Genomic DNA, 21,833 nt, shown 5'->3' with positions numbered 1-21,833 from the left:
AAATGTAAATATATAATTTAAACAAGTTGTAACTACTATATCAATGCTATTAAGTCCAAGTAATAACTTTTAGAAAGTCATATTTATTCCAGTTATTACACAATATTTTATAAATTCCATAATTCCTGCAAACCATGCAATAAATACAATCAATAAAAAATGTCTACAATGAAATTCACATTCTACAAATATTTAATCACTTTATAGTATGTATAGAAATGACTTTGCTATATTCAGATCCGATAGTTCAGTGAATACTGCGAACATGATTAAAAAAAGAGTTATGTTTGCAGTACGCGCAAGACGCTTTCGACACCCCCCAAAATAACTTGTGACTTATTGTAAATATTCAAATCATGCAATCAAATTCAATAATATAAGCACTCAATTATTTGTAAATAATATATCATTTTATAATATCAGTCGAAGATATGAGGAACGATTGCAGTAGGTATCATTAACGTTTGATACTTTAGTTAATATATTAGAGTTTTCCACAATTTCAAAAGTAAAATTTCAAATAATTTTCTCATTAAGCCTTACATAATCATACATTCTAAAAGTGAACAACGAAGAATCGTACTGATTCACCACGTTATCAGTTAGCACTACCATTAGCTTGTGGCATATTTTGATTATGACTTATAAATTCGAGGAGATCAATTTGCGAGACGATTCCCGCTAATCTGCCATCATGCTTTTCATCCAACATGACCGCATACGAATCTTCTTCAAGAATTCGTAACAGTCGTCCTAGTGGTGTTGCAAGAGCAACTTTTCTAAATTTCTTAACCAACAGTTTCTCCGCTGGATCCGTCTGACTTGCTGCTCCCGAAATTAAGCCGGTTATCAAAGCATTCAGAGTGATGAGGCCCTTGACATTACCGTCGTCGTCTGTTACAGGAATTTGGTGGAAACGGCCCTTTTGCAAAATCTGTACCGCCTCCTGGCAAGATGCACCTTTCGGAAGAGTAGTTGGCTTTTTCAGCCGCAGATTCGACACGGGAATGTTCCACCACCATTTGTTAGCTTCCACTGGAGGAGGTGGTTTCTATAAATGAAATCAGAATTATACAGGCTTACTATGTAACATTTAAATTTGACAAAATGATCCAGAGATTTGTATAGGACTGTATTTGAGTAAAAAAGTTATAAATCATCAAACGTTTCCATCTAATACACATGCGTTGATCTAAGATAATCATAATATTGGACAGTAGCCAATAACTCACCAAGAATTCTCTGGCTTCCATCCAATGATCAGATACGAATTTTGTCATATAATTTCGAATTCCATCTGGCAAAAGGACCACAACGCGTTTATCAGCGGGCAAATCCTCAGCGATTTTAAGTGCCGCAGCTAAAGCTGCTCCACTACTTCCGCCGCATAATAAACCTTCTTCGCGGATCAGCGTTCGAGCAGCGGTTAACGACTCACAGTCATTTGTTTTCACCCAAAAGTCGATTACACCACGGTCCAAGACAGTAGGAACAAAGTCATACCTAGAGGAATTATTTATAAAATTTACAGTAAATGCTCAAACTTAATTTTATGATAAATTTGAATTGGTTCAAGAAAACCTATTTGAATCATTTATCTAAACAAAATATGACAAATCAATATAAGTTCTCAAACGAACTCTAAATAAATTACATTGATTTTTACACAAGTCGTTGAAAAGAAATATAATCATCAACAGTCAGATTTTGAACCAAGCAAAACTGTGACTGCATATATATTAACACTTACTCTAGAGAATTCCTTTACCAAAACAGAAGTCTGATTGCAAACTATATTTTGTAATGGCTAGAAACATGCCACCATTGTAGAATATACTTTCATATTTATTTGAATTTATTTAAAGCAATAATAACTATCATAAATACCCTATGCCTTCCACTTCATAGAAAGTCACTTGGCTTTTATTCAATTCCGGTGGTTCAGCCAACGTACTGCCCTCTGGATCGACTGCCACAATCTTTACCTCAGGAGCTATTTCTCTAAATTTACGACCAATCCCACTAATAGTGCCACCGGTACCAGCACCGCCTACTAAATAATCAAGTTTTCCATTGCACTGCTCCCAAATTTCAACAGCTGTTTGATCGTAATGAGCCAATGGATTTCCAGAATTAGTGTACTATAAAAATATGTTTACAAGCAATTACCTTCAAGAAAACGAAAATTTTGTAAATTCAAGTAGTGCACAATAAAGATTATATTATGACCAGTACCTGATCCAAAATAATACTGTTAGGGATCTGACGTTGTAATTTTTGAGATACAGTGATATGACCCTCTGGACTATCCCATGCAGCTTCTGTTGGAGTACGGACAATTTCGGCTCCCAGGGCATGAAGTGTATATACCTTTTCATTAGACATTTTCTCTGGCATAACAATAATACATTTGTAGCCTTTAACAGCTGCAGCCATTGCAAGTCCAATGCCAGTGTTACCACTTGTTGGTTCAATAATCGTATATCCTGGTTTAAGGATACCAGCATCCTCAGCATCTTGAATCATTCTGTATGCAATGCGATCCTTTACAGAACCACCCGGATTCATAAATTCGCATTTTGCCACTGAAACATTTCATGAACTGCGTTATTACACAGTTTTTAAATAAAAATCTTCTTATACAAATTTGCATTTAATTTTTACTTTAATACTCACACAGTTGACATTTAATTCCGTGGGACTTCGGAATATTGTTAATCTGTACCATTGGTGTTTGTCCAATGGCACATAAAATATCAGGTAAGACTTCCTTCCGATTATTAAATCTGCAATCAGAGAAATTTTTAATTATCTTATCAAAGTTCGAAATTACATATTAGCAGATAACTTTCCTAAGCACTATAGCGCAACTATAATCATCTAATAGTAATAAAGTGTACAAAATGCTTCGATACGCGTAATTAATATCGATGATTTATTTTTTTGTATATATCAGACATTAAACCGACTTTGGTATTTTAATTTACACCGAAGACCTCTGCTCGGATGTTAATTTCGTTTTACTGTTATATTCATACGAAATCATATTTTTAAATACGACTGCATAAAACACACAGGAGCCTCGTACACAATCGCCTTTGTAAAAATAAAAGGTACAGATGTAATAAAGACATGCAAATTTTAATGGGCCAAATTTTAGACGCAATGACGAACCCTTCAAAATCAAATTTAAAAAAAGTCGAGTTTTATATATCTAAGAGTTACCATACAAGCGAGCGTTTACATCAAATAAATCTGCTGTAACAATTTCGAGTGATCCAAATTTATCATTGCAAATTTATTATTGCTGTCAATATTATTTCGTGTTGAACAGTATGTTACGGCCTGGTTCATTTTGGCTGTCATATGTCTTAAGTGATCATGTAATTATTAACAGTTCCGGGATTAAAGATAACGTAAGAGATCTACATATGACCGTGACATAAAAAGCAGAGGATTCATATAAAACCATAATACTTTTTTATTTTTAATTCATTTGGGAAAATTTCTTTTATAGCTGGTCCTCGATTATTCTATATATTTATACTGATTTACACTTGTGCAACGAGGCGATAACGTCAAAAACATGGAAGATTTCAAAACGTATTATGATGCTCTTGTTTTCAATGAATTCCTCTCATGATTGGTCGAACGTTTTCATACGATAAGATGGCTGACTTATCTCCGTTTAAATTTTGGGCTTATGCTTTTTAATTTGAAGATAAACATCTAAAAATACTATAACCCTTGTACGGGGTCCCGCACATAAGTTTCTATAAATATAACTTCATGGGTAAGCTAGGAAAAGCACGGTCGTTAATAGATACTATCGATGGAGAAGCTTAAATTATACTTTTTAAAGATTTCTGAGACTTCGAATATGGCGTCTCCCAGGGGGTGATTTGACAGATGTTTTTTAATTTTTAAAAGCTATAATAGCAAATCGAAAATATTTTAAAGCTTGACGCATTTCTAGAGAGCAATTTTGTTAAGAGAAAGACAATTAAATGATAAAATCCACAAATCCATTTATTTGAAATACTAATCTACTAACGTACAAGACAAGAGCGTGATATAATACATTCTGTTATCGTGCAAGCAATATGCTGGCATATGCTGTTTCCGGCTATTAGGGAAGTTATCGAGTGTGAGAAACGCTGTGTTTTCTTACGAAAGAATAACGTTTAATTACGTTTCTCAGCTGCATCATTGAAGTATATTGCATACTGTAAAAATATCCGATCAACGGGTAAAGGACTAAAGTTTCTTCGTATTATCTGTTTTACTATATAATCAGCAGTTGCCGATAAAGAATTTCGCGTCCTTTAGCTGTACGTAACTCACATTCAAGGATAAACTAACCTAACCTAACTTAGGTGCCGTAAAGGTTGTAAATTGCTGGAAGCACTATACAATAATTTCTCATAAATTGTCGGTATAACAAGTATACATTGAAAAATGCATATTATAATTCTGATATTTCATACTAAATATTGCCTTAATTGCAAAACAGGTTACTATGAGTAAATAACATTAATGGCAGGACTTTTGACATCTGTCAAGTTTTTCCAAACTGAAGCGACTGAGATTTCCTACTGCCTTGATTTAATAAACACAGTACAAAATTACGCTTATCCCACAGATAGAATTTCGAGATATTAATTTAAATGCGCATTCTAAATTTATATGTAATACAATAAACCTGATTTTCGAGCATAGTGCAGAATATTATGCTATGTCACGTTACTAAGAAATATTAGTCTGGAAATCATTGTTTAAACGATGCAACACAATTAACAAACGCATAAGTATTAGGAGCACAGTAAAAGGATGCCGCTACAGGATAATTCAAAATGAACAACTAAACACACAAATAATAATTTCTTATTACAATAATTCACTACTCACTGCGATCGATTAGTATGTGGGCTGTTTGTGGCATTTGGTTTCCACGTGCAGCGAGATGGCCGGTCCGGTCGAGCCAATTCCATTTTGCTCCAAAATCGCAAAGATGGTCAAGAAAAGAAGATCGTACTGAAGAATCGGGTCTTTCTTCAAATCCTGACTGAGCACTGCTGAACGAATACTTGACTCCCTTACGCTTTTCCTTGTGTGACACGCAGCGAACGAGGCATTGGTATGATTATGTACTGTATAGTGTAGTAAATGCTATAGGGCGTGCGCATATCTCCCACCCTGTATTTCAAGACATCTCTTCTACCTGCGCCATTGCCGAACATTCGCAATATTTCGCAAAGGCAATATTTTAATCCGTTAACACTTGGAGTATAATTAAACTTAATAAATATAAAACTTTCATATGGACTAATACACACAGATTACGAAGAGAGTAGCCTAGGGCTGCGAGGCTTAGAAAACAAGCAAGTTCTATTAGCTACGGATAACTAAACCAGCCATTTAGTTTGTTACTCATTAGTTAGTTCTAATGTGTGCAAATATGATATATATGAATGTATGGAGTACCTAATGACGGGAAAAGCGAGGAATTTCTCGAAATCAGGCAAATTTTCATTTTCAGTTAGATCATACAAATGTCGACGAATCGGTCTGCTTCGCTCTACAAAAAATCGAGCTCAGATCGATTTAAAGTCTGTCTTCAAAAAAAAAATAAAGTTTTTAGCTTTGTTTCGTACTGTTGGCTCTTAGTGGCTCGGCGAACATGTGTTTTATTATATGTTCCGTGTTTCGCAAAATCCATGTTGCTTTTTCCCTAAAGAACTGTCGACAATTATTTTCTAAGATAAGTAAAATATGATTATTTAAGGAACATATTTGGTGTTGATTCTTCGGATAGTTCTTAACGCGAAAATTATTTCCTAATATTTCCTATAGAATATACCATACGACATTCCTGCGATTTTTCGTTGAGGATGTTGTGTTTACTTCAGTATCTGGAAAACACGGTAAAAAAATTACACAAATTCGTTTGTATACTTATAATTTGATTGTCATATACGTGCGTAACTGCGGATAATATATAAATGTTAAAATTGAGTTAGTGCTGCGTATTTTGTTGAATAATGTCACAAAGGAGATACGGGTCAATAGTTATGATAAATGCGATAACCTAATTTTATATTTCGCAAACGTTAGAATAACATTTCATCGTGGTTACTGTTAGAATTTTTGCGTTCATGAACAGTGGTAAATATCTACACGTAGGCAACTTCGTTTCGTTATAATTAAAAATTCGATGTTCTGTATATTTATTTGAAAAATAAAAAATGATTTAGATGGTGCACAGTCATTTACTTATTTCTTTTATGACTAACCTTAAAAAATATACTGTATATTTTTTTGCGACTCATGAAATGTCATATAAAACCATAGCTTTCTGAAAAAAATTTTTACATTATGGTCGAGCACAGCCCTCAACGATAGAAACTGTCTTATCCCATGTTATTTTATCGAATCAATGATATTCGAGGCGATATGCAGACTTTTTTAAAAATTTCAAAGACTGCTTGTATAGATTTGACGACTTATGAGCGCCTTATTGATAAATTTAAATAAATATAATTATTCGTGATTGTAGCTCGAAAAATTATATACGCGAATATTCATATTTAATAGCAAAGATATAAAATTCTCTAAAATACAAATTGATCGTCACAGAATTTAAATTTATGAGCAGGTTCGTTATGAGAAAGAACTGAATTAACCATATTGTTGTTGCTTACGCATTCGTCGTTCAAAGTAAACGAAAACGTTACTGTTACAAATGATAGCCGGATTGGGTCGGCGGATCAGTCTGGATATTTAATACAGTTCATGGCTTTGAAACACTCTTTTACTGTTATTCCAATATGTTACATGCATCATATGACCTGAATTGTTATGAGAAAGAGCTGAATAAACCACGATATTGTTGCTTACCCATTCGTCATTCCAAGTACAATTTATATCACGCATATGCTATTTGAAAACGTAAAATGCGGGTGTCTGCAAACGTTATTGTTTCGTTTGCAATGTTTGCAAATGATAGCCGGATTGCATCTAGATATTGAATACAATTCGCGCCTTTGAGATACTCTTTTACCGTTATGCCGATATCTTATAAGCATCCTATGATTATGCTTAGATATTAAATATAATGAGAAGTAGATAGCAGCTACCTTTTCAAGAGCATAGAGTAATCAGTAATAATGATTACCATAATCCGTTTGCAGATATTTATGCATATGCCAAATTATTTTGAAAAATATAATCTAATGATACGAAGAACGAAACTTAAAATATGAACTTACTTTGTACGTTTCAAAAAGTGGAAGCTTAATGATATTTTGAACCACTCGTGAGATTTTGCACTTTTTGTAAAGTGTAGAAATGTGTAGGTAAGGCGAAAACAGTAATTGTTAAAGTTCAACACTTATTTTCAATGTAGTATCCTCACTAGTGATGCGTTTAACAATATTATCTCTTTATCATATTATCTGAAATGCAAGTGGACGTTATATCGTGTGTAAAGTAGTCTTGTTTGATGAATGAGTTTCATAAGATGCGTTAGAAGTCGAGTACAAGTGACAGCAGTACGTTGCCAATTATTTACTTGTGTATCGTATGTCATGGATAAGCGTGAGAAAGCTGTAAATAAGCATGAGGAAGCTGTGGATAAGCGTGAGGAAGCTGTGGAAAAGCAAACTGGTAATTATTTACTGTGCTTCCAATGTTACTTACCATATACTCGCTTTATATAGGTTATGTTTTTTGATTCTATTAAACTAAATTTATGGCTGTATATATAAAAAATTTGGTTTATTTATTCCTTTTGCACAGTATTAGTAATTCATGGTAAAATTTTCAAAGCTGCATGTACATAAACTATTGAAAAATATTAACCTTGCCTCAAACTTGTTTATTAAATATTGATAAAAATGATAAGCCTATTTTGCATTTATATGGATGATTTTACAGAGAACGATCCAGACAATGTACCTGCAGATTCCTCTTCTGGGCAAGAGGAAGACGATTCTGCAGTAGAAAAAGTTTGCAAGTATTTGGCCCAAAAATTACGGCTTTATGATTCCACAGATGAAAGTGAACAGACATCGCAAAAAGTTCTTACAGAGCTTTCTTTGGATGGCATTGCTGAATATATAAAAAGTACTAGGTGCAAGAATGTTATTGTTATGGCTGGAGCTGGAATTTCTACGTGTAAGTAGATATCTGGAATCAATTTATTATTCTTTGGTTAAACATTGTTTTGTAAATGACCCAAGAACAATATTATTATAATCTATAGACAAATATTTTTACAATAATTTACTTCTGATCTACGTTGGAAAATGGAAATTCAAATCATTAATCTTTTATGATGTTAGCTGCAGGAATTCCAGACTTCCGCTCACCTTCAAGTGGATTATATCACAATTTAGATAAATACAATCTGCCACATCCGCAAGCAATTTTTGAAATAGATTACTTTGAAAAAAATCCAGAGCCATTTTTTACTCTGGCAAAAGAACTCATGCCTGGAGGTTTTAAACCTACCCCTTCTCATTATTTTATTCGACTACTATGGGAGAAAGGATTATTATTGCGTCATTATACACAGAATATAGACACTTTGGAAAGAGTAGCAGGTCTTCCCAGTGAATTGCTAGTTGAAGCACATGGCAGCTTCCATTCTGGACATTGTTTAAAGTGTCGAGCACCCTATTCTCTTGAATGGATGAAAGGTATTTCCTGAGATTAAAATATTAATCTCTGTGATATTCTATATATTTACGAATATGCCATTCTGTGTATCATATTAGCATATATGAAAAGTACTTTCTAGAAATAACATTAGTTTTTCATTATGTGATATTTCAATTTGATACCAGAAAAAATACTTGGAGGTCTAATTCCAAAATGTGAAGAATGTAAAAAGGGGATTGTCAAACCAGATATTGTCTTTTTCGGTGAAATGTTACCTGATCGATTTCATACTCTCATTGATCAGGACTTCAAAAAGGCTGATCTATTAATTATCATGGGCTCAAGTTTAGTGGTACATCCATTTGCGTCTCTAATAGACAGGTAATATTTACATATAGAAGATTTATCGTTATAAACATTCATTGCAAGGATATATGTATATAAGAAAATATTACACTTCCGAAACTGTAAAACGTTATTGTCTGAATTCGTTTATGTTTCAGGGTACCTTCTAATTGCCCGCGATTACTTATCAATAAAGAAAAGGTTGGAGTGGAGGACAGAGTAATGCAGCTTCTGGGATTGAAACAAGGTTTAGTGTTTGATCCAATATATGGTCACTTGGCTCGTGATGTTGCATGGTTGGGAGATTGTGATACTGGATGTCAACTACTCGCTGATAAGCTTGGTTGGGAAGTAAGTTTGAGTTAATAATAAAAATTCATTAGCCTTGAACAATTTGATGATATATTTTCTTATAATATTTTACAGGAGGAACTGAAAACGCTAGTGAAAAAAGAACACGAACGATTAGATGCTGAAAAATGAAATAACTCTCCATAATCTAGTCAGTTTATTAATTCCGAAAGTTTTCAGATTAAACTGAAAGTTGAAATATTATTAAAATTCTGTTATTTGAAGGTATACATGATTTATTTAAAATAAATTATTAGCTGCTCAATAAAATAGAATTATCAATTAAACATAATTATTCCGTATAAGACGTTCAGGCTCTATGAAATAGTTACTGTATCGCGATTAATTAAAATGTTAGAAGTATATTCCTTGCAATTACTTATATGTTTTTTACAGTTCAATTAGATGTTAATAGACATCTTTTGTTATGTATTTTCGGTTAATTCGCATCCATGGCTCTAGGAAATTTTTTTTTATTATAGTTATACCGTACGTTTCAATATATAATGAATAAATTATTCAAACACTTATATGAAGTATTTATTATTTGCAAAGTAATAATATAGTGATAGAGATTACATTGAAATGAAAAATCAGTAAAAAAATGTATGCTTACGTATCCAATCACGTTCTAGGATATCAGCTTTGACGAATTTATTCTTCAGTGGTGTTCACTCTATTGTAAACGGTTTAACAATGACTTCTTCTGCCTCTCGCTGATGTATATAACCGATGGCCCCTGCTGGCGTTGACAAAGCTTCACGCCCACAATATTTTAACTGAAAATTTAGAAAACAATCTGTATATAAAACAAAAAACTAGCACAAACTGAATAACGTTAGCAAACAATATTATTATATGATATATAGCGTGCTAATAATATTATCGTTTTTCAATATTGGTCTTTGTTACTGACATTAATGAAACAAATATTTAACATCACAAAAAACAACAAGAATTTAGAAGACTGTTTTAAAATATTGTACTTCAAGATTGAGACAGTAACCATAGAATGGAAATGAATGACTAAATTTTCATATGAGAGGTAAAGTGACTCATTGCTTTCCACTCCTAACATTAATTCTATGAATAGAAACTTTTAACAGTATAATGAAGTTGTTACAATATAAATATATGTTACTGATATTATACGTGATTGATAACAGCATTCGGAAAATATTTCCTGGATACCAATTGATGCTGGAGATTGAACATAACAAAACTTACTGATCGTCCACATAAATTTTCGAAGCGTGGCTTCACGAAAGACCATGGTCCCATATTTTGTGGTTCCTCCTGACTCCATATATAAGCTACAATAAACGATAATGAATACAGGGAAATTTGGCTACTGGAAATTAAAATACTTTTTATGGTCATAAACAATGAGCATAAATAACTGTGTGTAACTTACTTCGAGCGTGTTTATACTTCTGCACTTCTTGGAGCAACTCCAAAATTGGAAAAGGACAGAGACTCTCGACCCTAATAATCGCTACATTTTTAGCACCTACAACTTCCCTATGATTGTTTAGAGCATAATAATGCTTGCCACTAACCAAAATAACTTTGGTCACTTCGTTAACATCAGCCTCACTATCTTCTGCAATGATATAGTTTAAAGATGTATAGGAGTTTCGTAATTTGTTATGCTTAATTTATATAAAAGCATTATTATAGATACCCTTACCTATAACATTTTTAAAACTTGTTCCTAATCCCATATCTTTGAACGAAGACGTTGCAGCAGCATGACGTAATAAAGTTTTAGGTGCAACAATCACGAGTGGTTTTCTAAAATCTCGTACCATCTACAAAGAACAAATTAAAAATATAACACGACCGACAGATATTCCAAGAGTAGATGGACATTCCTTGGATTTACCTGTCTTCTCAATAAATGGAAGTATTGTGCTGGTGTCGTGGGATTCGCCACCTGAATATTAACGTTATCTCCATCAGGCTTGTTTTCTTTACTATCAGTCAACTGTAAAAATCTTTCGACTCTACAAGAAGTATGATCCGGACCAGCACCATCGTAACCATGAGGTAGAAGCATAGTTAAACCACTGCTGGTCATCCATTTAGTTTCTCCACTTGTAATGAATGTATCAATGATTATTTGTGCACCATTGAAAAAATCACCGAATTGAGCTTCCCATATGGGTAAAGTAGTTGGAGATTCGATGCTCAGCCCATACTCGTAACCCAAAACGGCTTCCTCTGATAAAATACTGTTAGCAAGTTCGATTTTTCCTATCTGCCCTTCGACCATGGAGTTCAACGGTATGAAGATACCTTAAACATATTTTGATTAATGATACAGAATCTAATCCTTTATACAAAACTAAAATTAATATTTCAAGTAAAGAACGTTTGTTTTATTATTTGTGTACCTGAAGTACTATTTCAATTTTCATGCAGTATCAATTAATTGATAAACAATTTTATCAACAAATTTCTCATTCGTGCGTATTATTTACGATTTATAATTATCTCAAAAATGGTCTCTTACTTCCCGTCTGTTGATTGACAAGCATAGCGTGCCTGTGAGAAAATGTTCCACGTCCAACATCCTGACCACTAATCCTGACATGGTATCCTTGGTACAGTAAGGATCCAAAAGCTATGGCTTCTGCGGTAGCCCAGTCAAGTTGTTTGTCATTTTCGACTCTCTTCAGCCGCGCTTTAATGTGCGTATTCAATAAACGAGGATGTATGTCCTGAGTGCAAGGAAAAAATATTTTTCTAATGTTTCTTTACATTGAAATTAATAAGAAGTTCGTCTACAGTCACTTACTAAATCACTTTGCAACTGTACGCTTTTGTTGGCTATGAATTTTAAAAGATTTACATCAACACCCGTTTCCCAAGTTGTCACAGCTGATGAAGCTTGCTTCATCTTTGACCATTTTCCCATAAAATAAGTCGGTTGAGGAATATAATTATCAACTTGCATCAATGCTTGCGACAGATAATCTGTATGTTTCTGAATGATGGATTTTCCTTCCTCAGGAGTAACGACGTTCGATTCTATTAAGTTCTCTAGATATCGATCCGGTATCGACCTGCAAAATAAAAAGAATACCATACCGATATTTCATTGCCTTAAAAGTGTTTTAACTTTATACTTTTTACAATCACTTACTGACGGTTTTGAATTATCCTGTAGATTGCCGGATTAGTGAATGTTGGATCATCTAATTCATTATGGCCTCTTCGTCTAAAGCAGTTGAAATCGATGAAGACGTCTTTTCGAAATTTTCTCTGATATTTAAACGCAATTCTCGTTGCTCGAATGACCATCTAAAAAAAATATATACCCCAATGATAATAAATCAATCTTAATTATAAGTAAAAATGAATAATTGATGGTAATTTATATTAAATCTATAATTTATATTAAGTTAATATTTACCTCCGGATCATCGCCGTTAACGTGTATAACAGGGGCAGCAATAAACTTTGCTAGATCAGTGCAATATCTAGATGATCGTCCTCTGGAAGCTGGAGTCGTAAAACCCACTTGGTTGTTAACAATAATATGAATCGATCCACCGATCTCGAAGTGGGGGGTATAACTCATTGCGAGACATTCCTGATTAACACCTTGACCGGTATATGCAGCATCGCCATGAACCTAAAAAATCTGGCTTAATTTTTCTCCAAGTAATTTTCAAAAATGATAGTTTCCATTTAATATAAGTTGTATTCGTAAACTAATCGTGATCAATGATAAGACAGTTATTGGAAATGAAGTAATATTAATATTCAAATTTACTTGAAGATTCAAAACTTTGTCACTCCACTGTGCATCTTCTCTATCGCTGTATGCACCATCTTCAAGGGCATGCATTGTCGCCCTTGTTTTTCCCATGGAAACGGGATTCACAGCTTCCAAGTGCGAAGGATTGTAAAGCATAGTGACGTGTAACTTTTCATTGTCTATGTTAAGATTTACGGATGAGGTAAAGTGGCTAGTAACGTCTCCCGTAGCCTGCACGTCATCAGGAAACTCTGAAAAACCACGAAGTTTTCGAAACAACTTTTCAGGCGGAAACTTGAGCATTCCCGTGAGAAAATTCAAGCGTCCACGATGTGGCATACACATGACTATGTTCTTGAGAGTATCTGTAAAAGGATAAAAATGAAAAATTTAATAAGTTAAAAACAAATTTTGTAATCTCAATGGTTTTGTAAAGGGTATTTAAAGATCTTTTACCGTGTACTGATAATTTGAAGATCTCATGGAAGAATGCCATCATGCTTTCAGCGCCCTCGCAGCCATATCTTTTGAAGCTTACGAATTTTATTGCTAAAAAATTATCAAACACCTGACTCTTCAGCATCTCTTTCAGTATGGCTTTTTGTGTATCACTGTCGATTGGTTCGTCGTGACATCTTTCTAAAGTCTCGGCAAACCATTCTCTTTCTTCTTCTGTCTAATTGCAGAAATTTTCAAAAACGTTGGACATAATTTTTTCAAACATACACACCTACTGTTTAAGCTACTAATTAGCATGATCAATCAAAATATCCAGCAGTTCCTCAGAGTTCAATACTCTCAGTCTTATCTTTTCAGTATCAAGTATATAGCTTACATCGAGATAACTAAATTCGGCTCCCATTGTCGAACTGTATACTTTATTGAGAATATCCAGAGCATCCTTAACAGTGCCTTCAGATTTATTCGTTGTTAAAATATTCCGAAAGGAAACTTTATCCGATAAATTGAGACCAAATTTTTTTGGTAACAATTCCGGCAACATCGCAGGCTTCTTGAGAGAAATGGGATTTATATTAGCCTGTTTATGAGCGTGTTCTCTGTATGCCGTGACGAGTCTATAAAAGTTGCTGTATTTTGCTCGATTCGCCAAGCATTCCGCTCCCACTGGAATTATAAAACTTCAATGTAATATATATACGTTTAAAAATAAAAATCAACTTCGCAATTATAAAGTCATCCAATAATTAAATACGTATCATTTTATTAGTACATTAATTAAACACTAACTTAATAAATTAAAAACAAAAATTCACAAGTGTATTGTAAATATTCTAAACAATTACCTTCGAAATGCTTTTGTATTTTTGGACGATATCCATATACACCATTTTCACTGTGATATCCACGTTCAATTGTCACAATGCAATACTGTGTACTAAGTATTGCTCGTCCAAAGATAATTGTACAATGAAATTTCTGTCCCGTGCGTAACTCGCGTTTTTGTAGAACTGTACTCAAGTTTCTGTACATGATTGGACGCGTTGAACCTAACTAACTACACATGAGCGTGTTATACAATTTCCGACGACCCCAGCTCTCTTGTCATTTATACTGTGGTTGATATTACTCGTTGCGTTATGCGGATAAAACTCGGTGGCGCTTATCTGTTTACTTAAAATATACATCGCTGTGCTTTACAATCAGTGCTTGAAACGAAGCAGGGTCTAAGATTGTATACGCATCATCTTAATACGTAGTAGAAGATGATTCAAGATCATGCTTAAAACGATGTACTGACTATGAATACTGACCTCAGTCTCATCACGGATATCATTTCTTTGTCTATATGGAGTTGTCTAAGTTATTTTAATTTATAGATACACAATTTGATGTAAGTAAATAAGACAAAAAATACTTTCAGCAGATGGTATTGTGACGTGCTGGATATACGTTAGAAAATTGTAGATAGTGCTCGAAAAGCCAATAACTTTAGTGTCAAATACCGATTACGAGTAAACTTATTCTTTCTATTAGTATCTCTTTACTGCTCTTATCTAACGTGGTTATTGTAGCACTGGGTGGTACAGATCGCAGCATCTTAGGATGTCGGTACTGCAGCTTTCTACCAAATCAGTCTCGAAGAAATAATCAGCAAAGAGATTCTCAACAAAATTGAGAATTTTGTTATTGAAAAGCGTAGAAACCAACAATTTCTAATAACTAAATGTTCAAATTATAGGATAGAAAGAAAATTCTGTAACGTGTATAAACAAGATAAGTATTTATCAGCAATACGAATGAAGTACAAAAAAGCACTAGTCCTGACTTTATTTAAATTAAATGCACTTACCAAATAGCAGTTACGGAAAGGATGACGATTCTATGATCTCAGCTAATGCAATAGAACGCGGTCCGATAAAGTAGCAATGTCGCGGTGCACTCCTGAGGCACCAACTGTCGCTAAATTTTTGAAATCAGTGAAATACTTCGTACTGCTTTAAAAAGGGGTGCCGTTGAATTTTTTATACGATATAAAGGAATCGAAAGAATTGTTTGAATATATAATTTCACGACGGACAAGAAAATAATAATTGTCCCCGATAATAACGTTTCCACTTTCATTGTTTCTGCGCGAAGGGTTGGTAAACCAGATTAGTACCGCGATTAAGGATTTTAGAAATATTCAAAATTTACTGCCTGCACTGGGAGGCATGGCGGTAGCTCTCGAATATGCATACAGATAAATAGAGATACAATGATGGAAAATTTTGAAAAAATCGCTCGTGTCTCATTCTAATACAGATCATGCAAAGTTCGTGGTACTGTCTGTTTTGGCTGTCCGACCGCACCAAGGCTCTACTTACGCGAAGTGCTTATGATATTTGTGTTTCAAAATCTTATTCTAATTAGTAATTTTATGGGTGGTTAGTGAAGGAATCAGGATGAAAATAATATTTTATGTTTGAATGGAGAATAAACAAGTGGGACAACATTAACAGGTTGGTTGTTATTAAATTTATTTATTATGATTAATAGAAACGGAAGTAATAGTAAGAGTTTGTATAGAATGGACTGTCTTGTGAAAAGGGAATTGTCCTCATTATTGCTTTTAAAAACATGCTTTGTTATCATCCATACATAAACTCTACAGCCTAATTTTTTACAATACAAAATTAGTGTATAGTTTCATTTTGAAATATAAGATAGATATTCATATCTCAAAAAGTGCTGAATGTATAATTTTTCATTTTATGTACCCTATTGAAACACTCAACTCTTGGCAGATCTAATTTTTCAATCTACTAATTATTATGAACTCCACTTCTATTTTATTCCATTCAGTAGTCAGAAGTTTTGACTATATACAAGAGTATTAACAACTTTATACCTTTTTGAATTGGTTTAATTTAAAAATTCATTATGTAGTTTCTAAAATGAATATCACAAAGTCAATGAAATGTTTTATATGTCAGGATAAGCTGATCCAATAAGATCCTTTCCCCTGTATCGGAACTTGTATGTCATGATGTTGAATTTTGTGCCACCCAAAGAAACTGGACATGGTTTGTCTGGTCTTGCGAAGAAGCATACAGTATATAGAGCCATTTCCAGTTCAGGTGAAGTGCCAATAAACATTGTAGTGACTGGCTTATCGATTCCATTGAATTTGGTATGCAGCTTGATAATTGAAGCTTTCTGTAGAAAAAGATATAATTTACATTATTATTATCTATTTATTGTAATTTAACAGCATCTTTCAACACATTAAATATAACAGTAAACTTACGTCTCCTAAATCAACTTTTTTAATATAACCCAAATAATCAGCTCTTTTGCTAACTTCTTCTGCATTGAAGTAGATCCAATTATGGAGACCTATGACTTCAGTTCCAAGTTTCAGTTCTGTCAGGAATACGTGCTCAAAGCCAGTACTTCCTATTTTTCCATCACCTCTCGAAAAGAGGTTGAACCAAAGTCTGCGAAGAGTATCCTTGTACTCATAATAATCCTTACGAATGTAACCCTTGTCAGCCAAGAAGCGCATGGCAGCTGACATTACATTAGTACTCAAAAATGTATCCACTAGGAGACTTTCTTCTTGTCTTTGAGCTGGACTGATATATTCATTTGTGCGTGTGTCCAATTTATAATTATCATAAATTGCTAGTACATGTTGAATTGTTGGAATTTGTAAAGCTTCTGGTCTAACATTCAGAAGCCTATAAAAAAAACATTGACTTAATTACCAAGTTATTTGTAATAAGTTTCTTTTTATCAAACAGAGCTTCCATATATAGTAAAAGATACGTACGGTTGTGGTGCTTCATCAATTGGACTACTTCCTGTTGTTTTCTTTTGCAAATTTACTGTGATGTATCTATTGGCATTGTTCACGTCCTTGATGAAAAGAGCTTCAGATAGTTTCTCTAGGTCTTCATCCGTGATAGTATTTCCTTTGCTATACGTTGGATTACTTGAGTAAACTTTCCTTGTCGTGGTTCCAGTTGATGTGCCTCCTCCACCTGTCTGTTGCGATCCTTGATGTCCCGGTTGACCATAAGGTTGCACCGGAACTTGACTAGGGCGAGATTGACCTGTCAAATACAAAAATTGAAAATTATAACATATTCAAACATATTCTTGAAAATCGGGAAACGAAGTTTTAATGAAACATCCCGTACCCAGAGGAAGATATTTACAATAAATAGTGATCACTATTTTTAGCTGCATGAAATTCGGGAGGCCATAAGTTCCAGCAGCCTGCAGCCGAAAGGGACGTTAAAAATTAACGTTAATTTGTATAAGATCATTAGTGCCAGTTTTTCCCTAAGATACAAATGCATGTGTCGTATGCTATAAACTTATCATTACAGAGAAGTTAATTTTGCCTACGGCCTATTTTGCCACAGGAAGTACTTGAAGTATGTAAAAATTATCATATCATCAATATCATCAACCAAATTTTTTTCTTGTTTCAATCTAATCGGTTCATCCACAATTTTCTCCTCAGAAATTTGCACGCACGCACACATACGCACGCACGCTTCAGGATAAGTCCTCATGAGTTACAATACATGTGCTACCTGGACTGGTTTGTCCTGGGGAACCCATTGGACTCCTTGATCCAGCAGGTCCTGTCTGTCCGGTTTGTCCAGTTTGTCCATTTGAAGTTACCGAGCCACCCGGAGTTAAATTTGGTCTTGGCGCAGGTGTAGGAGAGTTACTTCCAGTTCCAGTGGCTGCAATATCCGCCCAAGATTTACCACCGGTAGGTGAGGCACTTCCTGCAGAAGAGGTAGGAGACCCTGGTCTATTTTGCCCGGGACCTCTCGTAGTAGAAGTAGGTGATCCCGGTTGAGATTGACCAGTATGAGAAGTTGGGGATTTGGGTCTGCTGTCAGGATTTAAACTGCCGATGTTTAACGTTGACACTAATGGTTTTCCTGGAGTAGACGAAGTTGCTGGTTTTGGAGTCTGTGCTATGGGACCTCCTTGTTGAGTAGGACTAGGGCTCTGAGAGCCAGGTCGTGGTCCTAAGCTTGGTGGTGTTCTTCCTCCATTATTCGGCTGTACAGGTGTAACGCTTGTAGGTGTCCCTGGTCTACTGCCTAAGTAAATCAATTATTATCAACATTGCTTACAGTAATCAATATACTTAGATAAATATGGCCAATTAAAAAAACATTTTAAATGATTATGCTGGAAACATATGCATGTACTGAAAGAATAAAGTCTCTTACCTGGAGATGCTGGCTGTGGTTGAGTTCGACTTCCTGGAGTAGGGGTTCAGAAACGGTGCAATTAGATGACAAATAAAAAATAAGTATGCTATTAAAAACCTAATTTAATAAACATTCAAAAATTCTTCTATCTGTCTCAATGCTTCACCTTGCGCTGGATGCTGTCCACCAGGAGTCAATGCTGGACCCTGACTTGGCAATTTGGGTGGTGGGTTTCTCTCTCCAGCACCAGTCAAATCAGCAGCCCAATTTCTGTACCCTTGGCCATTGTCGTTACCCAAACCTGGTCGATTGGGTCTGGGGCCTGGAATATCCAGGCCAACGTCGGTGCCAGGATTGGGCCTCTGAGGTTGAGCATTGTTTCTTATATTACTTCCGGTACTACCAACTCCAATAGCTAAACCAGGATCCGCCGCTCCTGCCACAGCCTTGTTTGTCGATTTTGCTGTCGTAGCTGCCGTCGATTTCGGTGTCGTTGACGTCGTGCCTCCTGCCGCTGCTGTTGTGGTCTTGCCAGGCGCCGAAGTCGAAATTCCTGTAGGTGCTTCCGTTGTTTCATCCTTGTCCTTCTTTTTTTTCCAGAACTTCCATCCGGCATTGACATCACCTGTTATCAATTTATTGTAAATTCGAATGTGATATTATTAACCCAGAAACTATCGCGCGTTAGTAAAAACAAAAAATGGATAAAGTAATTTTACTTTTCGTTGATTTTTCTCCATTTGATTATATTCTAATTATCGAATTTTTGAATTTTAGATTCGCATTTAACCACAATGAACACAGCTGATGTAAAAAATATATTTAAAAATATAATAATATTTTTCACTCAGAGATATAAAAAAGTGCAACCGCTTTTAACATAATTATTTATCTGTTTGCCTTTGCTGCTAAATTTCACATTGATAATACATGACGCAATGTGGAGATTTCAAGCGCCTTGAACTTTCGCGAAGACGGGGTACAGGCCACTGAGATTGTTTTCCTTAACGTGACTGTATTAAAGTATTATAAAATCGTAAGCTTCTAATGAACTATAAGTGAATCAGAATTACCATAAGTTCACTTTACTGGATAGGGAAAAAGTGTCTGAGACGGTTTTGGAATTAACACAGGAAAATGTATGTCGTCTCAGACGCATTTCCCTTGTATTCTGGAAATACCTTGAAAAATTAATAATATTATATCTGCCCGTGTTTCTCCTTATAACTGAGCAATAACGAGGAGTTAGTAACGGCCCAAGGAAGATTTATGAATTAAGTGATCCGAACGTTATTGGAGCGCAACGAGGCCAATGTTCTTGGAATTGATATATCGTCATCGTAGCCAAGATTAGTTCAACACGTAAACACGTTTTTTATATTGTAAACCAAAACAAATAATTTCAAATTTATAAATGGGCAGAACAATTTTTTTTTATTACTACTTTCACCACATAAATTATATATGCATGTGTTAGTCATTCAAATTTTGTAATAGTATCTAAATATGTATCGTAATGTTTTTTAGACATTTTAATATTTAATATTTTAATTTTTTTAGACTGCTTTCTTTTGTATTGCAATGAAGTACTTAAAAATCGTTCTGTTACGAGACATTTATAAGAAACGATGACATCATTTATTCAGCGATTCAGACAGGACGTATTAGCCTGTAGGTGTTTTTATGTCACGATTCTAGTAGCTCCAAGATTTTTGTGTGCTGTACGACAATCTTGACGTTTTAGCAAAGGATTTGACTAGCGTATTAAAAAAAAAATTCGAATCAAACTGATCTTGATTTTTTTTAGAAAGTTATATATTGCACCGTTATTTCAGATAATTTATAAATTTGTCTACTCCGTTTTCGATGATGAACAAATACAAATACAAAATATCCTTGACACGGTATAAAAGATGCTTAAGGATTCAGGGCCGTAGATGGACTGTTCATGAGTGTGTCTTTCAAGGTTTTATTCCAAGCTAGCACGTATTTAGTATGAATAATCGATTAAATCTCGAAAGTCTGTAATAACAATTCAAAAATTTCAAAGTATAAATTTATCAAATTAATTTTATTAACTTGGTTCACTTCATGAGTCATTTCTATTGAAAATCATTTCTGAACCACGTAGTGGATCACGATTCTCTGAAATATTCATATTTTTGAAATGCATGCTGTATAAAAAAGTACCGTTTCTTTTTATTCACCTGTAAAGCATGTGTTAGCCGTTAAATTCAAAGATCGTTCTGGAAGCTTTAAGAGCAATACGTATATACAGTAATTCAAAGAATTTTAAGAAACATGATAATTGGTGAAAAGACGTGAGTCATATAGCCAACAATGTTTCCCAACGGCACCTTTTTTCAAGTTAAAAAAGATCCATGCTCATAAGGAACACCCTATATAGAAACAATTAATTCCAGTAGAATTTTGAGAATACGAAATAATGCAAAAAACAAAATATTTAATAGGCTTGTTCAAAAAACCAGATGCTACGATTAACATTAGGTTCAATTCGGCCATCTTTTATTTTTGCACTTATTTTTATTCTATAAAATTATATTTCCTAAATTAAAATCGTCTTTTCGACTGTGATAATTTATCAAATATTTATATCATTGTTATTATTATTTATCGTAACAACAATCGGATTCCCACATGGTCTTTACTTACCTACAATAAGGGATAACACTAGCAGAGATACAAGCAGTGTTTTTAGCTGCATCGTCTTCCTGTAAATGAAGAAGTCAGCGGCGAATATAATAATTGAAAGTATCCGGAGAGTACTCGGAGTGATACTCCGTAAACGTCTTAAGTTATACTAAAGTCTCGACAACAGACTTCTTGCCCAGAGGCAACTACGCTTTCCCCTGGAAATCAATTTCAATTGGTTACCACTGTACAGTACTTTGTCCTGTTATATTTCATTGGTCACAAAAGTTGAAGCAATGGTCAAACTTATCGCAGTCCATGAATACAATCAAATCAGAATATTCGAAACAATTGATAATACATGGAAAATTCAT

At 34.3% G+C, this 21,833-nt stretch overlaps 4 protein-coding genes across 6 annotated transcripts; 1 reads left to right on the top strand and 3 right to left on the bottom strand.

Annotated features, from left to right (window-relative positions):
• Positions 1 to 63: 63 nt before the first annotated feature.
• LOC107274101 (cystathionine beta-synthase) lies at positions 64 to 6,972 on the bottom strand. The gene is made up of 7 exons (XM_015752874.2): positions 6,898 to 6,972; positions 4,909 to 5,912; positions 2,677 to 2,786; positions 2,236 to 2,585; positions 1,888 to 2,141; positions 1,233 to 1,503; positions 64 to 1,051 (listed from the first exon to the last, which is right to left on the bottom strand). The coding sequence occupies exons 2-7, from the start codon at positions 4,989 to 4,991 to the stop codon at positions 599 to 601; spliced, it is 1,521 nt and encodes a 506-aa protein (XP_015608360.1). The 5' UTR covers positions 4,992 to 5,912; positions 6,898 to 6,972; the 3' UTR covers positions 64 to 598.
• A 353-nt stretch (positions 6,973 to 7,325) lies between these two features.
• On the top strand, positions 7,326 to 9,887 carry LOC107274102 (NAD-dependent protein deacetylase sirtuin-2). Its single transcript, XM_015752877.2, has 6 exons — positions 7,326 to 7,665; positions 7,936 to 8,175; positions 8,343 to 8,699; positions 8,847 to 9,042; positions 9,165 to 9,357; positions 9,433 to 9,887. The coding sequence occupies exons 1-6, from the start codon at positions 7,506 to 7,508 to the stop codon at positions 9,487 to 9,489; spliced, it is 1,203 nt and encodes a 400-aa protein (XP_015608363.1). The 5' UTR covers positions 7,326 to 7,505; the 3' UTR covers positions 9,490 to 9,887.
• Positions 9,677 to 15,253, bottom strand: LOC107274100 (probable 2-oxoglutarate dehydrogenase E1 component DHKTD1 homolog, mitochondrial). 3 transcript variants are annotated; one of them, XR_003061720.1, is made up of 14 exons: positions 14,428 to 14,854; positions 13,959 to 14,248; positions 13,580 to 13,799; positions 13,139 to 13,488; positions 12,776 to 12,997; positions 12,506 to 12,663; positions 12,158 to 12,425; positions 11,873 to 12,080; positions 11,243 to 11,655; positions 11,048 to 11,168; positions 10,772 to 10,960; positions 10,585 to 10,670; positions 9,974 to 10,136; positions 9,677 to 9,815 (listed from the first exon to the last, which is right to left on the bottom strand). XR_003061720.1 is itself a non-coding variant. In XM_015752871.2 (14 exons), the coding sequence occupies exons 2-14, from the start codon at positions 14,612 to 14,614 to the stop codon at positions 10,029 to 10,031; spliced, it is 2,820 nt and encodes a 939-aa protein (XP_015608357.1). In that variant the 5' UTR covers positions 14,615 to 14,755; positions 14,896 to 15,253; the 3' UTR covers positions 9,880 to 10,028. The 3 variants fall into 3 exon arrangements, 2 of the variants coding, with proteins under 2 accessions (XP_015608357.1, XP_015608358.1); XM_015752871.2 differs by lacking the exon at positions 9,677 to 9,815 and adding an exon at positions 14,896 to 15,253 and having other exon boundaries at positions 9,880 to 10,136; positions 14,428 to 14,755; XM_015752872.2 differs by lacking the exon at positions 9,677 to 9,815 and adding an exon at positions 14,896 to 15,253 and having other exon boundaries at positions 9,880 to 10,136; positions 14,428 to 14,748.
• Positions 15,254 to 16,084: 831 nt separating this feature from the next.
• LOC107274095 (poly(U)-specific endoribonuclease homolog) lies at positions 16,085 to 21,638 on the bottom strand. The gene is made up of 7 exons (XM_015752861.2): positions 21,481 to 21,638; positions 18,974 to 19,432; positions 18,826 to 18,858; positions 18,169 to 18,693; positions 17,397 to 17,679; positions 16,872 to 17,304; positions 16,085 to 16,780 (listed from the first exon to the last, which is right to left on the bottom strand). Exons 1-7 carry the CDS (start codon positions 21,530 to 21,532, stop codon positions 16,547 to 16,549), a joined length of 2,019 nt encoding a protein of 672 aa, XP_015608347.1. The 5' UTR covers positions 21,533 to 21,638; the 3' UTR covers positions 16,085 to 16,546.
• Between the last annotated feature and the right edge of the window lie 195 nt (positions 21,639 to 21,833).

This window comes from Cephus cinctus, unplaced genomic scaffold (assembly GCF_000341935.2).
Source record: "Cephus cinctus unplaced genomic scaffold, Ccin1 Ccin1_scaffold2234, whole genome shotgun sequence".
NCBI classification, from domain to species: domain Eukaryota; kingdom Metazoa; phylum Arthropoda; class Insecta; order Hymenoptera; family Cephidae; genus Cephus; species Cephus cinctus.
The sequence above is the reverse complement of the archived record's forward strand: the minus strand, read 5'-3'. Positions and strand labels throughout refer to the sequence as shown.